The sequence below is a fragment of the Artibeus jamaicensis genome, unplaced genomic scaffold (assembly GCF_021234435.1).
Source record: "Artibeus jamaicensis isolate MK-2021 breed Jamaican fruit bat unplaced genomic scaffold, CSHL_Jam_final contig_233, whole genome shotgun sequence".
Taxonomy (NCBI): domain Eukaryota; kingdom Metazoa; phylum Chordata; class Mammalia; order Chiroptera; family Phyllostomidae; genus Artibeus; species Artibeus jamaicensis.
Genome location: NW_026521486.1, coordinates 19,468,552 through 19,495,161, shown reverse-complemented (window position 1 = coordinate 19,495,161; position 26,610 = coordinate 19,468,552). Strand labels below are relative to the sequence as shown.

Sequence of the window (26,610 nt, the reverse complement as noted above, 5' to 3'; positions counted from 1 at the left end):
TTCTACTGAAGCTACCCCAGGCTTCATGGGGCACCAGGCACCCAGAGGGTAGAGCCCACAAGGTGAGCCAGAGCAATCTGTCCTCGCTCACGCACCTGTGAGCGTTCAGAGGTGGCCTGTCTTGGTGGAGCTTTGCTTCCCCGACTGTCCCATTTGCGTGGATTCTCGTGCCCTTGATGACCTGGCCTCTACTTACTCCCCAAACTTCCCATCTTACTGCTATGTGTTGCTGCTGTCATTTCATCCTGCAGCCCACTGCCAAGGCTACATACACACTGTGAAGGCAAGGCCAGGACCCTGTTGGTCACATTTGTTTGGTGATAGAAACCGACCACACGTAGAATTGATTTCTTAGCATCAATGCCTGCTGACATTAAAGTTCAACTTTCATTTCTTCTTGTCCTCTCTCTGACTCCCATCACTCAAAGCCCGGCTTAATCGCCTCTTCCAGGAAGCCTCCCCGATAACCCGAAGGCACTGCAGTTATTGTGCTTTCCTCCAGGATGCATCCTTGGTTAGTAATTGTCTCTTCGTGCCCCCAACTAGATGGAAGGTCTTTGGTTACAGGACCACATCCTGTCTCGATGCTTCACGACCCTGGTGCAGCACCTCACAAACAGCAGCTGTGCCAGGTAGAGTGCTAACAGCTACAACGATCAGAACCTGACCTAACCTGGCCTAAGGAATTAGGAAGATTATTGGCTCGCCCATGCAATTCTCACAGGAAGAGTAGACTTCAGAGCTGGTTTGTCTGGAAGTTCAATAACGCTGATGACACAGATTCCTTCCTTCCCTCCGCTCCACCTTCTGCTGTTGGTATCAGCCTAAGGCCATGGGTCCGCCTTGGGCTGGGCTGGCTATCAGCAGGCACTGTTGCTCCTGATCTCCTCATTCAGGTCAAGCAGGAGGATGACAAAGGGTGGCTGCCGTGGTTCTCCTGAGAGAAAAGCGATTCTCAAAGCCTCCGGTTAAACTCTTCTCTGTCTCATTGGCCCAAATTGCAACCTCAGCCCTTTCCTAACTAATCACTAGACAAAGAGAACAGGAACACCTTGAGACTAACCAGGCCTTTACCCTGAGCTGAAATGCATGTCCACCAACTTTTTTCTCTTTTTTAAATCCTCACCCAAAGATATATGTATTGATTTTAGAGGGAGGGAAAGAGAGAGAGAGACAGATGTGAGACATTGATTGATTGCTTCCTGCAAGCACCCCAACTGGGGATTGAACCCACAACCTAGGCATGTGCCCTGACTGGGAATTAAATCTACAACACTGCGGTGTATGAACGACACTCCAACCAACCGAGCCACCCAGCCAGGCTCCTCTAACCCTCTCTCCTTTTTCTTTCAGTTTTGGTTTTTGGTATATTGTCAATGCTTAAATTTAGTAAATATCTTCAACAAAAGTCACCCCCAAATGCAAAGTGATCATGCTGTTCATGAGGTAATTAGGTATAACAAAAATATAGTAATCCAGCAACCAGATCCAGAAATGAGCCACAAGTTTAAAGCAGTATGAAAAGTATGTTTTTCTTAAAGTTTTTCGGGTACACATGAGATTTTATGTATGTGGTGGATTATTAGAGTAATTGCCCCCAAATCGCATGCCCATGCCCTGGAGTCCTGCTCTCCCCAATTGACCTTGACCTGCTTGGCCCAACAGGAACAGCAGAAGCTGAAAAAGTCCTGGCACTTTGGGGCCTCCCCTCTGGCTGACCCCAAACAGCAGGTGGGGAAGCCAGGCCAGCCTGCTGGGGAGGTAGGCACGGTGCCTCCAACTCTGTCGCTGCTACTCAGTGGGAAAGAGAGAGAGAGACTAAGTCAATCACATTTTCTAAAGGTACTTTTTCTCAGGTAAACATTCATTGACTACATCTCTGAGAAACCTGATTAAATGCAGTTAGAATAGCCTTTCCCTAAAGAGGTGTTAAACTTTGTTTTAGAAATCCGAGAATGCTCAAAATCCCTCCCCCTTTTTCCCCTTAAGTTCCCTTCCCTCTCCCCTCTGGTCGCTGCCCACTTGTTCTCTATTTCAGTGTCTTTGTTTTTATTCCGTTTGCTTGTTTGTTTTATTCTTTAGCTTCCTGTCAAAGGTGAGATCATATGGTATTTGTCCTTCAATGCCTGGCCTATTTCACTCAGCATAATGCTTTCCAGTTCCATCCATGTTGTTGCAAAAGGTAGTAGCTCCTTCTTTCTCTCTGCTGCATAGAATTCCATTGTGAAAGACACAGAGATGAGGACTTGGGGGGGGGGGAATGGGAGGGAGGGGGGACCGGGCGGGGGGGGGGTGGGGTGGGAAGGGAGAAATAGATAAAAAAAAAATGTACTTGAAAAGTAACTAAATAAAATTTAATTAAAAAAAAGAGTTGCTAAATGTGCTTAGGGCCCATTTATGTGATCTACCAAATATTAAAATTATTAAGTGGTAAACGACTGTGAATTCGGGAGTAAAGTATTCATCACAAAGCCAAAAAAAAAAGAAATCCGAGAATGCAGCGACAACATAAGACGATTGAGTTTATCCCATATTTACCTTGACATTCTCTTGAAGGCAAGTGATGTCAGTTACTATGAGAACGGTCTAAAACGACTCAACCACAAAAGGCCCCTAAGGACCATAGGGGCCTGTGGGACCCAGCACACCATAAATTGCTTTGAAAAACAGCCATCAGACTGTTTACTAGCTCAGGTTTACTAGCTCAGCTGCAGCTCACAGGTTAGAATAGATCAACTTCATCTGTGTGTGTGTGTGTTTGCGTTTCAGGAAAGAACAGCATGGAGAACGTCTGTTTTGCCAACAAGTTCCTCAGCACGTTTTTTGTTCACTGAATTGCTGTGGGCAGTGTTTTGCATCCCCACCTCCACCTTTCCTGCAGACAGGTTGCCATCTAGGGCGAAAAATCTCTTGTGCAACACACTATTGTTGCACGCAGTTTGGCTGTACTCGGGCAGGCAACCTGGCGAGTGTGTCTGTCCTTTCCTGAACCAACTGCGGGTTTTGGACACGTGGTTTCCGACTCCTGCACTGGGAAATCTCACACCCATTTGCACAGAAGGGCGCCAAGTCAGGGGTCTGGGAAGATAAGAGATCCTCTGACTCATCTTTCATCTGGTAAATTACACTGAAGCCTTCCCAGAAAGGCCCTTTAAAACTGAATTTGGAGGGGAAAAAACCCAGATTGGGGAATACATTCTAAGGCCCCATCTGGTCTTTGTCAATGGGGTCTCATTTTAATGGTTACCATGCCAGCAAGGGGTTGGACCTGGTCATCAGATTCCTTGTCTGTGAAAGAAGGAGGCTTAATGCAGTGTTATTACAAGAACGTGAATCGAGGAACCTTGATGTGGGGTGGTGAGGGCGCAATACCACATACACATGATGGATCATAGAACTGTACACCTGAAACCTGTATAACTTTATTAACCAATATCACCCCAATAATTCAATACAAAATAAACAATGTGAATCATGTCCTAACACACAGTAAGAAAGTAATAATACTAACCTCCAGCTCTAGTTTAAGCACCTAAGTCCTTGTTTGGATATTGTGTAGTGATAACTGATAAATATGAAATGCACCATTCAATAAGGGTCAGTCCAATAACAGCCATTCCCTAATTTCTTTACACAAACCTCTTGTTGACCTATTGACTATTCTCTACTATAATTCAATTTATTAGAAGAAAGAGAAACTTAAAGACAAATTATGATTTTTAAAAGGGTTATTTGCGAGGGCATATTAAGGAACATTTTTATAGTGTAATATCATAGTATACTCAAAGTTTACTAGTGGAGAGCTTGCCAAAGCAAAAAAAAATTTACCAAAGTCTAATTTTGGGGGGAAAAGAATGCCATCATTCTGTTTCAGGATCTGAGTTGATCTACTGTTAAGAGTAAAAGACCCACGCAATGTAGCTGCTCTTCTCACCCATAAGAGTGAGTGGCCTTTTGATAGCATGAAAGAAAGAAATCTCCTATCATCTGAAAACACCTGCTGCCCCTTGGACCAGATCAATAAGAACACAGCGCTAGATTTAGCAACTGTAATGCTGCCCAAGGCCAGCCAAGGGAGGTGTTAGAAGAACTGAATTATATAATGGATTGATCTACCTAAAAAACATTCTCAAGTCTCTGCTTCAGCATGACACTGCTTGCTGCTAAACCGAGTACCATCTGATCTGCAATTCCGAGACAAAGCCCTTTAAAGATCCCCAGACTCTGGGATGGTGCTGGATGTCCTGCGTAGGAATTCCAGTGAGAAGGCCGTCGGAGAAACAGGTCTTGATTCAGGAATATGCTCCATTCTGTACTTTTCGATGTACGGCGAAGCTACTTCCCAAACCTGAGAAACAAGGACAAAACCGAAATGTTGACAACACTGTTTTTGCCATTAAACATCAACTTCACTTTGTTGGGTGAAGCCTAAACATTGTCTACACCCAACTAGACACGTAACATCCATTTGCTTGCCTTTATGTAAGGCATCTAACACACAATCTGTGTCAACTAGTTTTTGAGTACATTCAAGGCTTTTAAAGTGCAAAGTCCAAAACTCTAAAGTTACCGTGAAGCTTTTTAGCAGCTTACTGTTCTGAAGCCAAACAAGCCAATAAATAAATAAACAAAACCCGGAGAAGTCGGTGTGGACAGGACGAAGAAAGTTGCTCAAGGATCTGACCGTGCATTTTCTAAAGCAAGTCTTAAATGATAAAAAGTGATGGGTTTCTTCATTTGTTTTATTTCTCTGCCACATGGGCTCTGTCCCTCGGACTTGTTACTCAAAGTGGCCTTTGGACCAGCAGTACCTGGGACAAGGCAGAATATCAGCCCCACCCCAGACCCACGAAACCCGAGTGTTCGTTTTAACAAAGATAAAAAGAACACTCGGGTCCCGAGTCTCCAGGGGATTCACATGCACATTTCAGCGTGGGAAGCACTGCCTCAGACCCTTGTGTAGTTTTTACCTCCACCCGCCAATCTGTTCTCAGTCACACACAACATCTCGAGTTAAGGCCCTGCTCTTGGTTTACAGCTGCTTTTTACCTGGTTGCCGCTGACAGCTGAGGAGCCTACTTTGCTTACCCTTTGGAATCACCTTACATGATGTATTCTTTCAAAAGCTAACCTCTTTGGAAAGATATCTGCCCTGCCCCCCATTCCTGGCCATTATTCCCAATAGCTGCAACTTGGAAGCAAGCTAAGAGTTCATTGATGAATGAATGGATAGAGAAACCAAGAAAATGTGATATATATACACATATATGAATATTATTCAGCTCTTTAAAAAAAGGAAATCTTGCTACTTGTGAAAATATAGATGGAATTGAAGGCATTATGCTAAGTGAAATAAGTCCAAGAAAAATACTGGCTCATCTCACTTATGTGTGAATCTAAAATAAAATATACCAAACTCACAGATACAGAGAACAGACTGATGGTTGCTAGAGGGGGGATGTAAGGGGAGGTGGAATGCCAAGTGGTGAAAAGGTACAAACTTCCAGTTATAATACAAATAAGCATGGGATGCAGTGCAGAGCATGCGGACTGCAGCTAACCATGCTGCGCTGTACATTTGAGAGTCACTAAGAGAGTAGATCTTAAAAGTTCTCATGGCAAAAAAAATAATTTGTAAGAATGTATGGTGATGGATGTTAACTATACTTGCCATGATCATTTTGCAACATATACAAATACCGAATAACTAGGTTGTCCACCTGAAACTAATATAGTGTTTTGTGCCAATCGCATTTCAATTTTTAAAAAAGGCTAACCTTGCACACACTTCTGTACTAGCACCGAAGTTGGCAGCAAGCAAGGGGGTGCAGGGCACACTTGAAAATGGCAGGGATGAAGGTCAGAGGAAAAAACTGTTCCCCAGGAGCAGAACAATGATTTTAGGGGAAATCAAGCAACTCTGGGGAGCATGATATCCACAAATTACTACAAAAGGCTTAAAGAACTTTAAAATATAGATTTAAAAATGAGTCAGCACGCTAGGCAACTGTTTCTCTGAGACAAACCCGTCGTCAGTGTAGCCGGAGGAAATCAGCTGTAGAGGGGACGTGTGGTACCCAAGGTGATGGGCAGGATGCACCAGAGCACTAGGCAGCCCCATGGCCCTTTAAGCAACAAAGTTGGGACTTTGCTTTCTCCTCCAATCTATGCAGGCATGGGACCAGGTGGTGGTGGTAGTGGACGCATTATAGAAAGAGAAATGAAAAATTACACTCTTGGTGAAGGGCATCCACAAAACTTTCATTTTCTCTCTATGCATACTTGTTCCAAAATTACATTAAAATTTTATTTCCACCTCCAACCCTCAGGTATTCAATTTTTGGGTGCAACATGGGACACCTAAGATAGCTTTTTGGTGGTGGCCTTGCAAATTGCCCACGTGCCTTTTTGTTCATTTCCAAGAAATAGCTAGAAAACACACAAAAATAAGACAATGCATCTCCAAGACGCACTCCACTTTACTTTCCCATACGACCCCACACTGAGAAACAAGCCAGGTAGGCCGCTTGCCTTTTGCTCTACAAGCAGCCTGTGCGCTGCCTCGATGTCCGGAGCCATGAAACGATCTTTTATCCAGGGCCTACGGAGAAAGCAAGTCAAAGTCAGCCACGCAGTAACACAGCCAGGGCTCCCAGTTCTGAAGTGGCATCACTTCCAGGGACCTGTTCGACTTCACCTTACAACCGAGCGCACCAGGTTGTAGACCTTCTCCAGGGGAGTGGTGGTTTTCAGGGGGCGCAGAAACTCGATGCCCTGGCAGGCTGCCAGAAGCTCAATGGCCAGCACTGAAATAAGACAGGGAGGGGAGGGGGCGCTGGTTAAGGTCTGACCTCGGCTGGAGGGCTACAAACCACACAAAGTGGGTGGTGAGAAGCAGGAACAATCCAAGGAAATTGCTTTTTTTCCTTCTCACCTCATTCAATTGAGATGGAAAAATCTATGCAAATTTCCACTTGTTTTTAGACTTGCTGTTCCCTTCAGCCTGAAATACCTGCACATAGAACCTCATCAAAGAATCGAAGAAGCCAGGGAAGGAGCAGACCAGTCTTTAGTTGCCCTGGGACTGAGTCTGCAGGGTGGGGCAAAGGTAGGTTTGCAGTGTTCGGATGGAAAATAGTACGATAATTCATAAATGATAATATGAGAATAAACTCTGCGTTTTGCATATTCACAACTGTAAACCAGCTTTCCCCCCCACCTTGTATAATGTCCCTTTCAAGCCTTCCAACTCAAAGGCTCCCAAGTCCACTAAAACTGAAATTCTAGAAATTGGTACTTGAATGTCTTGTATTATCACGTCAGTGCAGGTTAGAACAATTTGTTTTGTGCACACACCTCTTCCCTTACAAAACTAATCTTGTACCTCGCCTCCCAATTAGCTGGCTCTACTTGTTGTTCAGGTCTTGTTATGTTCTCCTAGAACTTTATTATTTACTCAGAATTTTGGTAAGTGCTACTCAGGTAGCACTAGGTGCGGTAGGTACGGTGATAAGCAAGTACTCATCTTGTCACTTTATATCCGACACTACTGGATTCCAAGATTTGTGGGTGGTTGTTTAATATCTGAATCAAAGCAAACTTAAGTAACAATGAACAAGCTTGAAATTCAAATTGCCAATTCTGTTTTTTTTTATTGTACTTGATATCAATGTATAGAACTACAACAGATGAGCTAGGCCTATACTTTGGACTTAGAGTGCCCACTTAAATGTCCTGTGAACATTTGAACAGCAAGTCTGTGCCGGACACTGTTCTAGGTATTTTAGGTCCACGCAGGGATGTGAGTGTGAGTGCCAAGATCCCTGCCTTCATGGAGCTTACAGTCTCCTGGGAGAGACAAACTAAGTGTATCAGGAGTACTAAGTGTTATTAGGAAAACAAGGGGAGTGCAGAATGGTGGGCGCTATGCTAGCCGGGGTGAACAGGGAAGGCATCTGGAGTGAGGAAGTGAACCACGGAAAGCCCTTGGGGAACAGTGTTGCAGGCAGAGGGACCAGAGAGGACTCAGGTGCTGAGGGAGGGTTCCAGGATAGAGAAGGGGATGGAGAGAGGCGGTGGTGCGAGCCAGAAACCAGATCATGCCCTGCATGATCTTTGTAGGCTAAGGAAAGGGGTTGGAACTTGTTTTGAACAGTAAGAAGTAATCGGCCAATTTTCAGCAGGGGCATGGTGGGGTCAAATTATGGTGTGAGGAGCTCACCCTAGTTATTGTACATGGTGACTATAGAAGAACAGTATCGAAAACAAGGAGACCAAGCAAGAGGAGGTGACAGGCTGGATTTAGTGTCTTCTGAAGGTAGGGTTGATTGGCTGGAATTTCGGATAAGAGATCTCAGAATTGATAAGGGTGACTTTGGGCCAGAGCAGCCGGTTCGATGGGAAGACCATCTTGAGAATGATCATTAAGAATACACTGTGGCTGACGGATAACAATAAGTGTTGGCAATGAGGTGGAGAAATCAGAGCTCGTAAACCCTGCTGGTAGGAATGCAGCCCCTTTTTGAAGGCAGCCGTCAAAAAGCTGAACATACAGTTACTGCATGACCTGGCAATTCTACTCTAGACAAACAAAAACATGGGTCCACACAAAAACTTTTAAATAAATGACCACAGCAGCATTACTCATTCTGGCCAAAAGGTGGACAGAACCCAAACGTCCCTCAGCCGACAAGTGGATAAACAGAATGTGATATGTCTGTACAATGGAGTATGATTTGGCCAGAAAAATGAATGAGGTTCTGACGCATGCTATGACTTATGTGAAGCTTGAACATATTATGCTAAGTGAAGTCCATTGCAAAAACCTCCCCACACATATGATACAATTCCGCCTACATGAAATGCCCAGGATAGTAAGTCAGTGCAGAGACAGAGCATAATAAAGCCTGGGAGGAAGGGGGGTGGGAGAAGGAAAATGGGGAAGTGCTAGCTAAAGCGTACATGGTTCCTTTTTGGGGTGACAAAAATGTCCTAAAATTGATTGTGGGGTAGTTGTGCACCTCCGTGAATATACTAAAGGCCGCTGAGTTGGGCTTTTCAAATGGGTAAATTGCATGGTCTGTAAATTAGATCTCAGTGCAGCTGTTACTAAATATATGTATAATAATAAAAACTTAACTCTGTCACATTTATCTTAAAAGAGTGATATTCTTTTGCAAGCCAACTGCCTTTTATATAGTTGCAAAAACTCAGGAACTTAGAAAATAAGTCCTAAAGGAAGGCAATTTCTCTTTGAAAAACCAAACAGGCAGCAATGAAGAAGGCGGGGAGACGCGGCCCTGACCCAGGCTCCACGGTGAAGCATCTTTGACAGAAAGGTTGGATCTAAAGCTCGTCAAGCCCCAAGAGCCAACTGCAGCCTACAGCAAACGCGTGGGGCAGAGAACAAGCTGGAAGTAACACCACAAGGAAGCAACAGGGAAGTCCAGGCTACCAGTTTCTATCAGAAAACTGACCTGGTTTTTAACTAGTTTATGGAATGAAGACAAAAGAAAAGGGGGGAGATGGGACTGCTCTACAGGAAACAAGCTTAAAATCTGGCCCTGATGGCCAGATGTAAACTGTGGGCCTTAAACCCTGATTTGAACAAACCCACCGTAAAGACACCGAGTTAATTGGGAGAATTTAAATATGTACTCAGTGGTGACACCAAGACTTACTGGCCGGGATGATGGCGTTCTGGTGGGTCAGCAAGCACTGATATTTAAGAGTTAAAGAGTTAAAGGCAGAAAACAATATAACGGGGATTTGTTAGAAAATAATTTGAGGAAAGTATAAGAAAAAATGAAGTGAATGTGCTCACTGTTGAGTCACAGTGTAAATGAGGCTCACGGCACTAATCTCCCCACTTTTAGATGTTTGGAAAGTCTTGTTTTTTAAAATAAAATCACCAGCAGATGCACCAGCTTAGCCAGCAAGGGTGGTTCTTAATCTTCAGCAAATGGGAGAGTCAGCTGGAGGGCTCGTTCGACCCAACCCCTTCTGCTCCCTCCCTGGAGTTTCTCATTTGCAGGTCTGGGGAGGGGCTTGGGAATCTGCCTCTCTACCAAGAGCCCCAGGGATGCTGATGCCGATGCTGCCCGTGGGGTTCCCACTTTGAGGACCACTGGTGACGCTGTTTACCGGGAGGCCCGCCATCCCGGACTGGCTGGGGTTACCTTGCTCCACGTGCTCGATGACCCTGAGGGCCTTCCTGGCTGCCCATCCTCCCATGGAGACGTGGTCCTCCGTGGCAGCGCTGGTGGAGAGGGAGTCCACAGACGAGGGGTGGCACAGAGCCTTGTTCTCGGAAACTGCAAGAGGCCGGTGTGCATTAAGTATGTTCCAACAGGAAAGACTGCCAGAGGGACACACGCTGTCCCAAAGTGACCCATGCTGTCCCGAAGTGCTCCACGGCATGAAGTACCCTCTCCAGGAGCTCTTGGCGGTTGTCCAAGCACCAAATGCTCCAAAGTTACTTTGGAAAGAGGAAGTAGGGTGTTCTTTTCCCCTCGGAGTGAGAAGACTCTAAAGCTATAGTGAGTTTTAAGAACCAATGGAAACCCTCACATTACAAAGCCAAGTTGGAAGCACTTAGCATGCCAGGGAGACTAAGAGAAAAGGGCATGTGGTCCTTTCCAGGTCCTCGAGAACAATTCAACTGGTTGCGTCACCAGCGGAGGTGACATTGGAATTTAAGCGTGGCATTTGAGGGTGAAGGCTGGGTCCACAGACCTTGGGCAAGAAGACTGATGGTTCAGACTGTTCAACAGTGATGAAGCAAATGGTCTAAGGTTAATCAAGGGCTTGAAGAGCTATCTGCCAGAGATATTTTAGGGTGGTGAGGGGATCCTACAGAGGACCGCTGAGTGATGTCTCTCACACTTTCTAGGACATGCGAATCACTAGCCCTTATTGAAATACCGGTGTGGGGTTTGGGCCTGAGAGTCCACTGTCCCAACAAGCTCCCCAGTGACGGCTGTGCCTCTGGTCTGAGGCCCACACTTGAAGCAGCAAGGGCCCAGGTTAGAGAGTTCCTTTTTTCCAGTGTTAGGAGTCAGGAAAGGTCAACCTCGGAGAGCCATTTCTCCGCTGTCTGTGGCATAGAGAGTGGCTCTCAGTGAAGCATCTGCTCTTTTCCATGTTATAAGGCTGCGATTTTCAACCAGTGCATCGCAACATGTTTTAAAACGTGCAACACCTGACTACTTAGTCAGGGGCACTGACCTCTTTTCCTCTACATTGTCAAATAAAAAAAAATGACAACGGCCAACACAACAATAGCTGACCAGTGTGAATGAACCAAAATCATACCCATTTTTTTTGGTCAGGCCAGCAAAAAAGAACATATAGTTTTGGTCGCAGCAGAATTTTAGTAATTAGTTCACAGTAATTAGTAACTAGATGAAAAAGGTTGAGAATCGCTGCTCTAAGGGATCCTGTCTGGAATAATCTAGCTTTAATGAGGGTGATCCACTCATCCTGGTTTGCCCAGGAACGTCAGCACTGCCACCCAGGTCCTGGGGCCCTGAACCCGCTCCCTGGGTCAGCAGGCCGTGGTGAGGCTTATTCAGAAACATAACATACAAAGGTCCCCCCAAAATGCCAGTTTTGTTATAATGAAAGCAAACGGGAAAACGTCAACAGGCAGCTTGGGAGGCTAACCACAGTCAAACGGGGCTTCCTGAAGTCCGTAATGTTCTCTAGAGCTCAGTGACTGCTCCCCACACCATGTTAATATAGAACTTGTTACCCTTTGAAGGGGTATTTTTAATCAGCAGGTAAGTGAACAAATAGAAGATACTGGACAGAGAAGAAGATGATTTCAGTGGCCCTTTGTTGGTTATTTTTGTTGAGTTTTAGTGTGAGGCTCAAGTGAGGAAGGGATTAGGAGTAATAGTAAGAGCAACTATATTTATTTAGCACCAGGCACAGTTCTAAGGCTTTTCCTGCATTAATTCGTTTCATACTCAACAGCCCCACTAGGGAAATTTATCAGGCCATTTTACAGAGGAGTAAACTGAGAGTCAACAGGACTGAGACTCATTCCATATCACACTGCAAATGGTGCAGCGGGATTCGGACACAGACTCTGTGCTTTAATGAACCACCATGCTATCCTGCCTCTGCATAGGTTTGCCAGATAGAAACACAGAATGCTCAGTTAAATTAGAATTTCAGATAAAAAAAATAAGTTTTAGTACAAGTCTGTCCCAAAGAATTCAAATTTAATTGGATACCCTGATTTCTAGTGTTCAATTTGGCTACCACATTTTAGGATTAAGTATTGATGAAAACGAGATCCTTAGTCACAGAAAGGAGAGCACAGATTTGGGCGCCAACGTGCCCAGGCTTGAATTCTCTGCCTCTCACCAGCTGTGTGACATTGAGCGCGACACTACTTCTCAGACCTTCAGGGACACTCATCTGTAAAGTGGAGGCAATAATAGCACGCGCCTCATGACACTGTTGTGATGACGGAGTGAGTGAATGCAGGTGAAGTCCTTAGCATGTCCTCTGTGCCAGGCCCCGTTCTGATGAGTTACTGATGTGTCCCTTTCCGTGCTGGCTCAGAAATCAGTGTGTTGGAGCTCAGTATTCATAGAGGGTCTCCTGCCTGTTGTAAGCGTTGTTGCATGTTGGGACCCCATTTTCAGGGGTCGGTTTATCTAATGAAATGTCTCCAGAGTCCAGTTATTCAGGTCAGTTCAAGTTTCAGATGATCTTTCTGATCCTTTTCAAATTGAGATCAGGGAAAAGCTACAAAGGTCAAGTTCATATACGATGTCAAATTGTTTCCTACAGAGAAACTGTGGAAGCTGCATCGTGTACCATCACACTAGTGCATTGTTATGTTTCAGTCCAACATTGTTTAGGTTTTAATTTTTTCGGTAAAATATTAGAGACAACCTGCTGCATGTGTATTAAGAGAGGCAGGATGCAAATGGAGGTGTTGAAACAGATCTCATTCAAAGACCCAATTTGATATTTTCAGGTGAAACAGAGAGGCCCTTCACCGGGCAGACTTGCGTTCTGGGGAGTGGGCAGCGTCCTTACCGAGGGCTGCGGCTGTGCAGTGAGCTATCATGAATCCGGAGTTGAGACCACCTTCAGCCACCAGGAAGGGGGGCAGCTCGCTGAGGGAGGGGTTACAGAGCCTTTCAATTCTTCTCTCGCTAATCGCGGCAAGTTCGTGGACACCAATGGCCAAGTAGTCCAGGACCTGAAAGAGTGTCTCAGTTCAGTTGGCCTATATTTGGAATATGCTTTCAGGGGCGGCAGCAATTCTAAAAAGCTTACTTTGGCTGGGTATTCACCGTGGAAGTTTCCTCCAGAAATAGTCTCTCCCCGGCTGGCAAAGACCATCTTTCAAAACAGGTTAAGGCTCGAATAAAACACTGGCCAATTACTTTGAGTATGATGCTTTCCCAAACTGCTGATTCCTAACATGGAGGTGGCAGCCCTTGCAACATGTGAGGTGGAGAGAAAGAGAAATTTTCCCACAAGCTGTTGTTGACATAAAGGGGCAAACACACAAAACAAACCAACATAACCTTGAAGAAGGATCACAGATGCCCAATTCGGGGCCAAAGAAGCACAAGGCATGAAAGGCTGTTTTCTCTTGAGATTTGAGATTCTCAAGCATGGTAACTGTACTAATCAGGTGGTTACTACTTGCCCTCAAAACATTTATAACCTGAAACTAAGAGGAGAGACCAAATTACATTTCTTCAGTGGGCACTGTTAGCTTGTGCTCCACAGAACCTGCTGAATGGAAGCTTTGCTGATGACCAGACACCAAATTGTGTGGAGTAATCAATTCTGGGAAAACCTGTCTACTCGGTGACCCTGTGCTAGCGTTTACGGCAAATGGTGGCCAATATGTCGCTGTAAACTCGTTTAGGTCAGAGGTGGCTTTGGACTCACAGAACATTGATATTCTCAGGGTTCATTTCACCCCATCGTGCACTTCACTTAAACCAACAGACAAAGGCAGTGTCAGATCCTTCTTCCAGGTTCCAAAGAGCTAGTTATTACCTACTGAACTAAAGAATATTCACTGCCACCCTGACTGGTGCGGCTCAGTTGGCTGGGTGACATCCTTCAAAGCAAAAGGTCAACAGTTGGATTCCTGGTCAGGGCACATGCCTGGGTTGTGAGTTCGGATCCCAGTCAGGGCAATTGGTTGAAGTTTCTCTCTCACATCACTATTTCTCTCCCTCTCTTTCTCTTTCCCTTCTCTATAAACAAACAAACAAATAAATAAATAAATAAATAAATAAATAAATAAATAAATAAATAAATAAAATTTAAAAATGAATAGAAAAGTTTTAAAGAGGATACTAGCTTGTCAGCCTTTTGGCTAAGATAAAGTGTAGTATCTGTTCTTATCGGTTTAAGGAATATTCACTACCTATTGACTAGAAACTCATTCTGTGTGAGAAAGTTTAAGAGCTGGAAATGCATGTACTGAATCATCTCTGTCAAGTTTGGAGTTACCTTTTTCTGTACATTATAACTGCGGGCATATTAGGCCCTGTTCTTGCTCTTCTCCATGAACCCACCCAACCATAGGTCTTGGTTCTCTGAATCCTTATTGCAAGTGATTTCTGCATTAGTTTAGAACTTGAGCATGTTCTGTTGTTCTCTAGCTCCAAATTTGTTGGCTATTACATTATAGCAATTAGAAGTTAACCCCCGTAATGCCCACCAAATAGGTAATAGATGCTCTTTATCTGCAATAGAAAAGTTAGAAAAATATCCTTTTGGGTAACACCAGTATTGCAGGAGAGCTCCCAAAGATTAGTTTATTGGAAATTTATCAGCAATTAGAAATCTTTAACTGAGGAAGTAAAGGACTTTTGGCTGAAATTTTTGTTGAAGCAAGTGTTGGATGGGGAAAGAATTTAATAGGAAATTATTTCCTCCCCCATTTCTAGTAATTTAGTATTTTAAAAAACTCTCTAAGATACCCTTTTAAGCCTAAATTAGGTAAGTGTAAAATGGATGCTTCCACTCTACAGGACAGATAGACTAGATAAGACTACATGGAGCTCAGGACACTACTCCACTTGGAAGGTGGGCTGGTGTAGAGGTGGGTTAGTGAGTTGAGGATTATTATTTAGTGTGGGTTTCACTGAACTGTGAAATAATCTGAGAGGATGTAAAGCGCACATCCTGAAGCAAGCTCATCAGAGAAGCCACACAGAGAAGGTCTCATGAGAGACCTCACACTGCAGCTGGGGACCTGTCTGCACACCCTTCAGCACTGTCTCCAGTGTTAAAAACATGGAGGAGAAATAGATTCCTCAGGCATTTGGTGGTCTTCATAGGCAGTATTCTCTCTGTGAAGACTTTGCCAGTGTGACCCCCAACTGATCACACCAACTTCTGGGGGAACAAAGCCATCGCAGAACGTTCCATAGTGGAGAGAAGATGGCCCCCACACCAGGAAAGAAAGTTGAGTCTCATCCTCGAGAAAGGGAAGGGTTCTTACTCTTCTTTGTGCAAACATGGAGAAACACTGATTTGCTTGATGTCCTCATTGTAAATTAAAATTCCGATGTGAAAAGCCATAACTTTTTGAACACTCTGGTCAGTGTTAAAAGGTGGCTTCCTATTTAATACTAGAACCAGGAAGGCTCGCATAAACACCACCTACCCTGTGTCTCCATCCTTCATCCTTCTACCAACAACCTCAACTGGGTGGTTGGGTTTTAGAACAAATGTTTTCACGAAATGTCTCAGCCGATGCTGAAATTTCTCCTTTAACCTTTAATGGGTCAGTTTTGAAGGCATGGCCTGTGAGGCTCTGAACCTGAGATGAGGTTCACAGACCTGCCTCTGTCACTTCCCAGCTCTGTCTAGAGACAGCCACCTACCTTCTGAGACTCAGGTACTCAGTGACAGAACAGAGAAGCTACACAAAACGGTCACTTCAGATCTCAAAATGACCAGCTGAAATTCCATAATTACAGTTTAGTAAACAGTCAAAAGATACAGGATTATCTGTTGCACTGTTTAGTTCTGTGGTGATCACATTCTTCACAAACGCTATTGTGTCATTTACCACACCGTGCACCTAAAATATAAGATTAAAGGAGTTAATACGTGGAAGGTGCTAACAGTGGTGCCTGTCGCCTAGAGTCTGATATTCTTATTAGAACAGAAAGAATGCTGGAAAGTGGGATTATTCATTCTTACACTAGAGTGAACGTGGCAGTTCTTCCCTGTAGAGGTTTATGATCCGGCTGGCTAGACTAGAAGGTGCCGGGCACAAGGAAGTGTGAGTATTTACACTAGGGAGAACTCTTCATTACATGGTAGACTTCATTACATGGTAATCTGGCACCAGCTGAAATATAGGATGGGCAAAAGTAGGTTTATAGTTGTGACTCGGCAAAACACGGTTTATTTTTGCATTATTATTTGTTAAGTATTGTCTTATTTTCCATAAGAACAACTATAAACCCACTTTTGCCCCACCCTGTATTGTTTCATTCCCGAAAAGCATGTTAATCTCTCAATCAACTAATTACCATGGTAGCCTGAGTCATCAGCATTTATTATTTAAAGTTAAGCATTAAAGATTCATTCGTGATGATTTATATCTGCCTCTTTAAGGCAGATAAGGTAGAGTAGGATGGGCACTTGAATTTTGATTAAGCCTTCCAGTGAACGGCCCTGGCCAGCTGGCTCTAGTTCTGTCTAAAAGTGAGACCAAGGGAAACTCCACTGACTGATTAAGATGATGTTATTACTCAGAGCTTCAAAAAGCGAGGGCATTAAGCCAACATAGCAAGTTGTCTGTTGGAATTCACTACAAGGTTGAGCACAGCAATTCCAAAGGAAAACACCAGCCTGTCACATGGAATAGAATCTTGACAATAATTGGACAAATAGAAGTGTGATCTACATGATTTTTAATAGAGGCAGTAAAGAAACTTGAATTCTGATAGACCATTACGTGGTTTTCTCATACCTTCCTCTTTTTCCATCCTGCTCACCACCCTCTCCCCGCCCACCCCCAGGAACTGGGGGAGAGAAAGGAAACTTTCTGTCTGATGGTTTACCTGTGGACAGCAGCGCAAGGTGTACGCATCCTGCACATGGTCACAGAACCTGTGGCTTTCTGTGGAAGAGGTGGAGGGGAGGGCAGGAAACATGTTATCAACTCTCCTCCACATAACACAAACCCAAATAAGGTCACTCACATAAAAATGCCCTGACCTGCTATTTCGGATGGATGGTGATCCGAGTCCAAGAGTGACCGAAACCGAAAAGCAACTTCAACTTGCCCAGGATGAGGGCGAACAGCATGAATGTCTAGAATTGATGAAGGGGCAAAAGTCTGAGCAACTCGTATTAGAAGACACTGCCATGGGCGGCTCAGGACCATTCGTGGTACTGACACCTGAGTCCCAGGGGTCCTTAATCACCACTCAGGATTAGAAACTTAACTCCAAAACAAGATATTCCTCATTGTCTCCATTCTTTCTACTTTAAATATGCCTGTACTTGGATATTTAAAGTAGAAAGAATGGAGACAATGAGGAATATCTTGTTGTTCTATTCCCCCCCTCATTCCCCTCCACCCTGCACTCCCCATCCCTACCATTCCCCCCCTTTAGTTTATGACCATGTGTCTCAAGTTCTTTGGATTCTATATTTCCCATACTTTTCTTGCCCTCCCCCATCTATTTTCTACCTACCGTCTATGCTACTTATTTTCTGTACCTTCTCCCTCCTTCTTCTCCCACTCCCCTGTTGCTAACCCTCCATGAGATCTTCATTTCCATGAGATCTTCATTTCTATGGTTATGCTCCTGATCTAGCTGTCCTTTTTAGCTTGCTTTTGTTTTAGATGTGATTGTTAATAACTGTGCGTTTGCTGTCCATAATCAATAAAATAAAAATTAAAAAAATATCCAAGTACAAATTATGTGTTGAGAATTCAGCTACTGGGAATTCAACTCAAGACACTGACACTGAGCTACCCTAAAAAGAGTTAGACTCATAATGGAAGGGAGTTCCATAGTAGCCTGATTTACTAAGTTATTTTTAGACAGTTTTCCTGTCCAATGTAATAGTAGAGAGCCTTTCAAACTCGCCACTTTCTAGGTAAGCCATCACTTCTAAAGCTCCCCACTCCCTTAATTTCCTAATGGTAACCAGCCTGAATCCTACTATAGTTCTAAAACCCTGCAAACGGATTTCTAAAACAACACATAGTTTGGAAAGAGTCAGACCTAGGTGATTGGAGGCAGATCACTTAACTCTCAGGGTCAGTGTCTGTCTGTAAAATGTGGTCATTTCAAGGGTCCAGTGTGGCAGAATTTAGATAAAGCTGGAGAAGTACTGGGTATGCAGCAGGCTCTTGAGTTTCTTCCTTCTTCCCTGCCACCCACCCCACTTCTCCAGGGTCTAAAGACCTCGACCAGCCCACCCCACCAGCTCTGGCTGAATGAACAGCGGCCAAACAGAGGAACCATACTGACCAGTATCGAAGGCTTTGGTGGTGCCCTTCAGCACCTCAAGGGTCAAGGCCGCCACTATGTCAGCCTGCCGCGCAATAGCACTGGCTCTCTCCACAGCTTCGCAGCCCAAGGAGGTGATCATCTGTGTCCCGTTGATGAGCGCCAGACCCTTTGAGGCAGGGGAAAGAAGGTTCCTACTGTTTTCTCTGTAACAAACCTGTGTACAAGTTGATTTAGTACCATTTGCTTCTGTAGGAGGGAAGTTGGCCAGTGAGCAAAACGATGCTTTTGTCACGTCTTCTGAAGTGTAGGGCAGTAATGCTTACTTAAGCACTTGAGAACTAAGTGCCATCCTATGTGAAATCATTACTATAACTCTATAAACTTACTATAAATAAGACAGCTGCTAAGTACCGCCATTCTCAAGGCAGCAGAATAGCTCCAACACAGAAGGCATATAAAATCTTTAGCTCTTAATTATGCCACATTTCTTCTTTAACTTCTCATCATTAGAAACAAGATACCCTAAAACATTTCTGGCCCCAGACTCTTGGCTTACAGAATCCTAATGGTCGCTGGCTTAGAGCACCTCTTGGGGATCCCTAGATCCCCAGAAACTCTGATTTAAAGTTTAAGTTCTTAGGTAAGAGAACCCCTAAACATTTATGGCATGAAGTATCTTTAAATACTTATGGAGGAGTTGTTTCTTCAGTGGCCAACTTTAACAAACATGTAAGCCCTGTTCATTTAAAAAAATCAGTGAGATTGATATTAAGAATGAAAATAGTGCATAAATAAAGACTTGCTGATATGAACAAATTTTCCTTGGATCTCCTTACCTCTTTTGGTTTCAAAACAATTGGTTTCAATCCATGGGCTTTCAGGACCTAAAGAATGGTTTTAAAAAATGAAAATGGGTAACAAGCAAAATACTAGCTTATTACTAATTTCATGAGGAAGCCAATGAAAGATCTTTAAGCCCGAAGGTCTGTCTTATAAAAGATTAGACCTACATGGATTAGCTCTACTTATCATCTCTGGTGTATTCTCTAGCTCTGTTCTTTAGTCTGAAAGGAGACGTAGCTTTCACATGATTTTTATACTTAAATCAGGGGCTCTGGTGTCTACAGAATCAGCCTTGAGTGTTGGTTTCTAGGCCCTTTGTGTTACGTGTCCACTCAGTGATTCACCTCTCTCCTGCAGCTTCCTGAGCACATATGCACACCTGTACTGCAGAAGGGCTGGGCTTCTGGCCGTCTGCACATTCCCCGCCTGCGGAGCTTAACCCCAAAAGTCTTCCTCCACATCTAAACACTGGCAGAACCTCAGAGTAGGGCTTCTCGCTTGTATGGCACATGTGTGAGCACCACTGAAAGGAAGATTGTTGGCCTAATAGATGGAAACAAAATCCTGAGGGGAGATGGGCCAAATAATCTCTCTCTGAGATAAAAGAAGTAAACACCATCAATAAGTGAAGGTCCCTCTGGGGAAGGAGGAAGACAGAGCCAGCACCACTTCCTGTGTCAATTTCTCAGGTTTCTTATAGTACCATTGACACATCTAACTCTGTTCGGAGTGCTGGGCTGGGGCTAGGGTAGGAAAAATAGATACAGACAAGCTCAAGGGTAACTACAGTGCAGAATGTTAAGTGTTCCAGGAGGTGAGAAGTGAGTACAAGATGCTAGGCGAACACAAAGAAGGAGCAAAGGTGATTTGGGGGTAGGGAAAGGAACCAGAGGAGCAGAGAGGGGAGTTTCCCAGGGGACGTGTGAGAAGGAGATGCAGGAGTGAGTGGGGAAGAGAAGGACCCACGCTGCTCTCTCTGCCCAGGATGTAGCACAGAGATGGCACTTTAAATTTCAGGCTGCTGTCATGGAATTTGGAGATGAATGAAGAAAATATTAAAGCTTTATCAAAAATAAGTCTGATTAGTCTCCAGGGTGGGAGCTTGGGGGGAAAACAGAACCTTCTTTCCAGAGGCTACAGAGTAAGTGCCATAATCCACAGCTCAGTACCTGTGAGACCAGCAACTAAGTCAACTTGTGACAATATGTGACCTCCTGAATAGGCACCGGAAGTGTTTTAAGTGCAGAAGAAATTCTTAGGATCAACACTGGCAACTGGACCTTTCCATCAAGGATATCGCCAAGTCCAGAGGCTGACAGTTGGGTATGGATGCCTAGTTTGACTTCTAAGCTCCAGTTTTCTCATCTATATTAGGGATACCTGTGGCCCCGTCACGGGGTTGCTGTAAGGACTAAGTGATATAGAGCATGCCATACACCCGGCGTCCAGCCCAGGAAAACTCCTACAGATGGACGTTATTGTTCAAGTCTTACATATTTAGCGTCAGCCCAGCCGCTCTTTGGAGACCACATCTTCCCTTCTCCAATTAGCCCAAGAGCAAGATGAGAGAGTGGAGCCAGGTCTCCACTGGCACCGACGGTTCCTTTCTCTGGAACATAGGACAGGCAGGAGGCTGGGAGGGGAACAGACGCCAGTTACTCCAGGAGAACTTCATTCCGGCCAACCTCACTTTGCTAATGAGACCCACCTCCCCCTTGTAGGGTTTACTACCCTCTTCTGATACAAATACCCAGGTAAAGACAATTCCTCAAGCACAACTAATAATACTTAAGGTACCTAGATGAGGTGCTATAGAAAGAGGTAAGGGGTAGGGAGAAAGAAAGGCAGAAAGGAAGAAAAAAGTGAGGGAAGGGAGTAAGAGAGAGCAGGAAGGAAAGAGAACCCTTCCTTCTCTTGCAGGCCGCTGTAAGGTAGACTTTCTCCTATGGAAGATAGGCGCCATTGCAGGTTTCGGCCGGGACCTGCCCAGATTCACTGTGGGAAGCTGGCGGGGTGGGGGCGGGGGGGGGGAATAGGGTGGGGCAGTAACTGTGTACAGAGAAGCAATCAGGGTCAGGCTGCAGGGGAGAGAGGCGGTTTGGAGCCTGAATCCCCGTAAAGATGATCTGTTGACGTCTTCTTCCCCTTCGGCTCCTTCACTTACTGTTCCTGTGCACGCTCTAATCTGACCTAGAAATTTCTAGAATACTAGCAATGTATGTGAAAGGTGTAATAAAAAAACTAGCTGGGTCATTATAGCCTTGTTTTTAAGAACAAAAAGTTAGAAAATGATCTAACTAAGGAATTAAGAGATCTCCCTACAACTGAAAGTTGCGTGTGGCCATTAAAACCTATCAGAGAATGTTTGGAAATGTGTAAATATTGGCTTTAGAAAAGGAATATAAAATGTGCCAGAAAGATAAGGTTCACCCAAGTGTGGATGGTGTCCTGGGGAGGTGAAGTCATAGGCAACTCAGTCTCTTCTTATTGCCACCTCACTGCTGCTTGTGAACGGACTGTACTGTTTTGTAGGAAATTCCCAATAAGTTACCAGAAAACGAGGCTTTGTCTTCCTAAGTAAACTCGGACTCCTAACAGCAGTGTTTTGCAAACTGCTAAATAATGTCAATGGGAAAAAGCCGCGCCGCCCCCCAGGCCAGCTTCCAGATCAGAGTTCACCCTGGGGCATTTTCAGCACTCCGGGTCCCCAGAAATACCTTAGACGCACCCATAAAGTGTGCAGAGGTGGGTTCACGGCTAAGTTTGTACTAGCTGGGATTGTAAGGCAGACCAGGAAGGGGGTAGAAATAGGTGTTGAAAGCACAGCCCTGTATACTATGGATTGTTTGTTCAAATTGCTATTCACTGATGGGCTCATCACGTGTGGGGTCCCTGTGTCCATAGCGTGGGAGCTCTGGCATGCGTTCCTGTCTGTGTGACTGCCCGGCCCTGCTTTTCCTCCCGTTCCTTCACACCAAAGAGACCCCGGATCTCTGCTGACCTGGAATGTTTATCTGTATCTGTGAAAATGGACAACGGCCTCTCAAGCATTTCAAAGTTTGTCTCCGTATTGGAATTTTCCTATCCCAGGAAGTAAGCTCCAAAAAGTTTGAACTGCAAGCAAGTCTTTAATCTCTTTTCAGTTCTTTTTTGGGGGGGGGGATTTCAGTTATTCAAGTCTGGCAATCTTACCACTTGGGGAGCATTAAGATTTCAGATTCCTGGGCACCAACCAGAACGACTGAATCAGTCTCTGGGACTGACACCCAGAAGCCATGGCATTTCCTGATGATGGGTTGCTACTTCTGTAAGCACCCTTGGGCACCACTGAATCAGAGTTCTCCCCACCCTTGAATGTAAGGTCAGACTTGCGGAGCTGGTTCCAGTCTTAAAGATGCCAAGTACAAGGTGAAGAATGATGGAGCGTGGGTTGAAGTACACAAGAGAAAGTGTCTGGGCCAGTCCCCCCGCCTCGCTATCGTCCTTCTTGCCAAGCCCATTTTCCATCCATCTCCATTGTCTTATGTCTTCCTGTCTCATCCAATTTCTCACCCTCCCATCAATCAAGTCTACCTTAAGGGATGTGCCCAGCCTCAATGGAGGGCCAGTCGGGGGCCCACTGCATTACCATTAAATGCTTCGATAACTTGTTTGAGGGTCTCCAGGGAAATGCCACTGTATCCTTTGGCTAAGACATTGATCCTTAATGCCAAGAGCATCCGACATCTCTCAGGGCTTAGTGGTTTTCCGACACCTACAAAACAATGGAAAAACAAAATCTTTTCCACCTCCTGGCTGCCTTCATCTCTCAGTTTGTTTTTCCTCCTAAGACAGCCATTAGAATAATCCTACTAATTACCAATGGGTATTACAAGACCACACAAAGCTTGTGCTATATTTATATTGGACAGGGCTGACCTAGGCAATGAAAATAAGTAAGGGTTAATAAAATATTCCCAATAGGCTGAACACAAGCAGTGTAGCAGAAAGAAAACCTTGTAAGAACATGTTCTGCGGTCATGTCCACGGCAAATGAGGCATTGCGTTCTAAAAGCCTTGGCAATGACCATTTCTTCACTCTTGACTCAGATGGTGGGACCGCTCTCCCTCCTGACTGACTTGCTTCTTCAAGTCTCGTCTTCCCGACAGAGGTGAAACTCCAGTGTTGCCTTCTCAGTTTCCCTTCTTGGAACACTTCAGTGAGCACCCCCACTCCCCACACCTGACCCCCTCCAAGTAGTGTGCAGACTCCGCAGCAAATGTTGCCTCGCCTTCTCATGGGAGCTGACTCTTGACAGACCGTCCGATCTCAACTCATCCGCGTCGACTCGTTCCCTGACTTTCAGCTTTAATTTTGCTCTCAATCCTGTCCCTCTACCGAGCCCATTCCTTTCTCTGAGCTTCAGCTGGAAGGTGGTCTTGTCTGATGCGTTCTGCTTTCCTCCTCCCCTGAAGCCTCCACCCTTGGAATACAGGACGCATCAGGCTTCATTCCACCAATCAAACAAGATCTCAGAGGCCCCCAACGTTTGCAAGGATTTACCTGAAGAATGCGAACGGACTAGGTTGAACTGGAGCTCCCTGAGAGAGAAAGGGAAACAACCCGCTTAGATACCTCATGGTGAAAACGCGCCCTCCTCTGGGGACGTGAAGGGGGCGACAGTTCGGTCTTTGGAGGAACAGAGGGAGGCAGTGTGAGGCAATGAAAGAAACTTGTATGCCTGTGTTTTCATTACCAACTCAAGGGCAAGTCAACCCAAGACTCATCCCACTCATCCGTAAACTGGGGCAAATGTTATTTCCTTTGCTGAATCTGAAAAATGGGCGTAGCCAGCATGTGAATGAGGGTGCACTTGGTGGGGAGAGCAGGAATCAAACTTACTCTAGCTTATCGATAGGAATTACGGTTCTGGCAAATTTCCCAAAGCCTGTAGTAATGCCGTAAACAACTGGAATAAAACAACAACAAAACAACCCAGACATTACCCAACTAGGTCCAGTTTTTTTAAGGCCATATTTTTAAGTCTATAAAAATAAATGTATGACACGAAGGGGAAAAGATACCAGTTCTTTCTTTTATGATGCTGTCTATGACTTCCCTGGACTTTTGCACCTTCTTTTCAGCGGTTGGAGTGAGCTAGGAAAACATCGGTCAGAGCTGAGCACATTGAAGATTTCCACACGTAGCAAAAGAGGCCAGAGGACACCCCTCCCTTCCTCTTACCTTTATTTTGTAGTGCCCCTTGCCCAGGCTGACCAGGTCCTCCGTGGTCAGGCTATCCCCATCCAGGGCAACGTACTGTACAAAGGAAGTGGATCTCCATGAAGTTGAACAGCTTAGTTGCTCGAACAAGAGAGTAGGGAAGCCTCAAGCAGAATGAAAGTCAGACACTTCAGAAATTTTATTATTGCTAATTAATATACTAATTTCGAAGACAGTTCACTGAAGAGGAGGCTGAGTAAGGAACGTTAGAAATGGAAAAGCAGAACACCTTTCCCTACTACCCAGAGTGGGACAAAGTCCTGTCCCAAGGCACAGCGTTTGCTCGTAAATTTTGCTCACTCTCCTTAAACGAGGGGGACTTCATTTTCTTAATGAAGCGAGAGTGGCTCGAAGCTTACCTTCTCAGGCTCTCGGTATTTGCTGTATCTGAAGCCAGATAAAGGAAAATACGGGGGAGTGTGGGAGAGCCCCAGCCCCACCACCGGCAAGAGCCTGCGGGAAAAGGATACAGGTAAACTCCTTCCGGCTGCGATGGAACGAAGTCGGGAGACATGGCATCGCCTTCAATGACTGAAACAAGAACGCGAGAATGACCCCTGACTGATCACGACGGAGAGGCTCTTTGGGCCTGGCTGCTAAACCGAGGAAGGTCTCTTCAATTGCCTTTGAAGTCTATCAAAATGGCTGCTTTAAAACGACTTCAGATACTTTCAAGTGCTGTTAGCATCTTTACGAGGAAGGACGGTGAACAACAGAGATGTGGGTGGACCCAGGCTTAAATGAAAGTTCAAGATCTAACCCCACCACTATTCCCATCCCAGCTTTATTTTGATTTACAAATCTGAACTCCTCCATGCCACTGGCCTCTTCATCTGGTGAGAGTGTTTTGAAGGGCAAGAAGATCTTCTTTAAGTCCATAAAAATAATTATATAAGCCCTGGATGGTGTGGCTCAGTGGACTGAATACTGCGAACCAAAGGGTTACCGGTTTGATTCCCAGTCAGGGCACATGCCTGGGTTGCAGGTCAGGTCCCCAGTAGGGATGCACTAGGGGCAAATACACACTGATGTTTCTCTCCCTCTCTTTCTCCCCCTCCTCCCCTCTCTCTAAAAAAAATAATAATAATCACATAAGACAAAGTAATTCAATAATTGCAAGGGATTCAGACCAGCAGATCTGATCTTTGCTTCTTACCAATGGCCTGACTGACTCCCTTTGGCAGTCCGTTGCCCTGTTTTAAAACGGGGACGGTGATTAGAAGCTACCTTTCTCCCAGGGGTGAGAATCTAAGGCACACGGAGGCCTAACAGAAACCGCACAGTTTCCGGGCACTGGGGATGAGGACGGGACCTCCCCGCCAGGGACGTGAGCACTAAGCCGTGTCGTGTGGCATCAGTTAGCACTGCTCCCCTCCTGCCACTCACCCACTTCCACGAAATCATTGTCCTCCAGGGCCACGTTGAGTGGGTCCTCATTGTCCAGCAGGCCCAGGCCCTTGCAGCGGCGCACAAGAAAGCGCACTTCGTCCACGGAGGGCAAGCCTCCGTTGTCTGGCTTGTTCTTCATGTACCTTCGCACGGCCTCGCGGCCCAGCCAGCCCACCGTGAGCTGCGCGTCCTGGCAGGGCACGGCTAGCCATTCCCCGCGCACGTGCACCGTGAACCTGGGCATGGCTCCCGCTGCTCCTGCAGGCTGATGAGGCCACTGCAACCAGGCTCCTCCTCGGGTGACAGTCACCAGGAGCGGAGAGTTTTATCTAGCAGTGACTAAAGAGGTGTGGTGGGTGAGGAGGGTGAGGATGGACTTTAAATATGCCACCACCCTTGCATTTACTCATTCAAACGTTGGATGAATATTTATTAAGGGCCTGAGGTACCCCTTTGGGATTTCGCAGCTGAGCGTGAGGCTGAAAAGGGGGATGCAGGCAGGCCGGCCGCCCGAGCCCCTGCCATGCAGCCCTGCTGGCCGAAAGGCCTGAGGGTCCTAGCACCTGCTGGCAGCAGCTGCTGGCCCTTTTCCTCAGGGCTCCTGATTTCTCTCCTCCGCATTCCTGTCTGCATTGT

At 45.3% G+C, this 26,610-nt stretch overlaps 1 protein-coding gene, 1 non-coding gene and 1 pseudogene across 3 annotated transcripts; 1 reads left to right on the top strand and 2 right to left on the bottom strand.

The window, feature by feature from the left end:
- Positions 1-3,374: 3,374 nt before the first annotated feature.
- HAL (histidine ammonia-lyase) lies at positions 3,375-26,610 on the bottom strand. Of its 2 annotated transcripts, none has more exons than XM_037160193.2 (20): positions 25,972-26,610; positions 25,056-25,116; positions 24,945-24,972; positions 24,547-24,621; positions 24,387-24,459; positions 24,205-24,271; positions 23,866-23,903; positions 22,951-23,076; positions 20,816-20,955; positions 19,316-19,363; positions 18,498-18,693; positions 17,230-17,325; positions 17,073-17,131; positions 16,001-16,081; positions 13,300-13,365; positions 13,057-13,222; positions 10,179-10,313; positions 6,698-6,806; positions 6,532-6,601; positions 3,375-4,348 (listed from the first exon to the last, which is right to left on the bottom strand). In XM_037160193.2, exons 1-20 carry the CDS (start codon positions 26,216-26,218, stop codon positions 4,208-4,210), a joined length of 2,022 nt encoding a protein of 673 aa, XP_037016088.2. In that variant the 5' UTR covers positions 26,219-26,610; the 3' UTR covers positions 3,375-4,207. The 2 variants fall into 2 exon arrangements, with proteins under 2 accessions (XP_037016088.2, XP_037016091.2); XM_037160196.2 differs by having other exon boundaries at positions 18,498-18,645.
- On the top strand, positions 14,343-14,504 carry LOC119060617 (uncharacterized; annotated as a pseudogene).
- LOC119060631 (small nucleolar RNA SNORA32) lies at positions 23,271-23,391 on the bottom strand. Its single transcript, XR_005084628.2, has one exon. It is a non-coding gene; the product is annotated as a small nucleolar RNA SNORA32 (small nucleolar RNA).

What these genes read in the sequence shown, in the direction of transcription:
- HAL (XM_037160193.2), bottom strand. Translation starts at nt 26,218, where the DNA reads ATGCCCAGGTTCACGGTGCACGTGCGCGGGGAATGGCTAGCCGTGCCC. An exon ending in AATACCGAGAGCCTGAGAAG is followed by an intron (nt 24,622 to 24,944) that starts GTAAGCTTCGAG and finishes TCCTTTGTACAG; the next exon opens with TACGTTGCCCTGGATGGGGA. An exon ending in CCATCCATCCGAAATAGCAG is followed by an intron (nt 17,132 to 17,229) that starts GTCAGGGCATTT and finishes CCTCTTCCACAG; the next exon opens with AAAGCCACAGGTTCTGTGAC.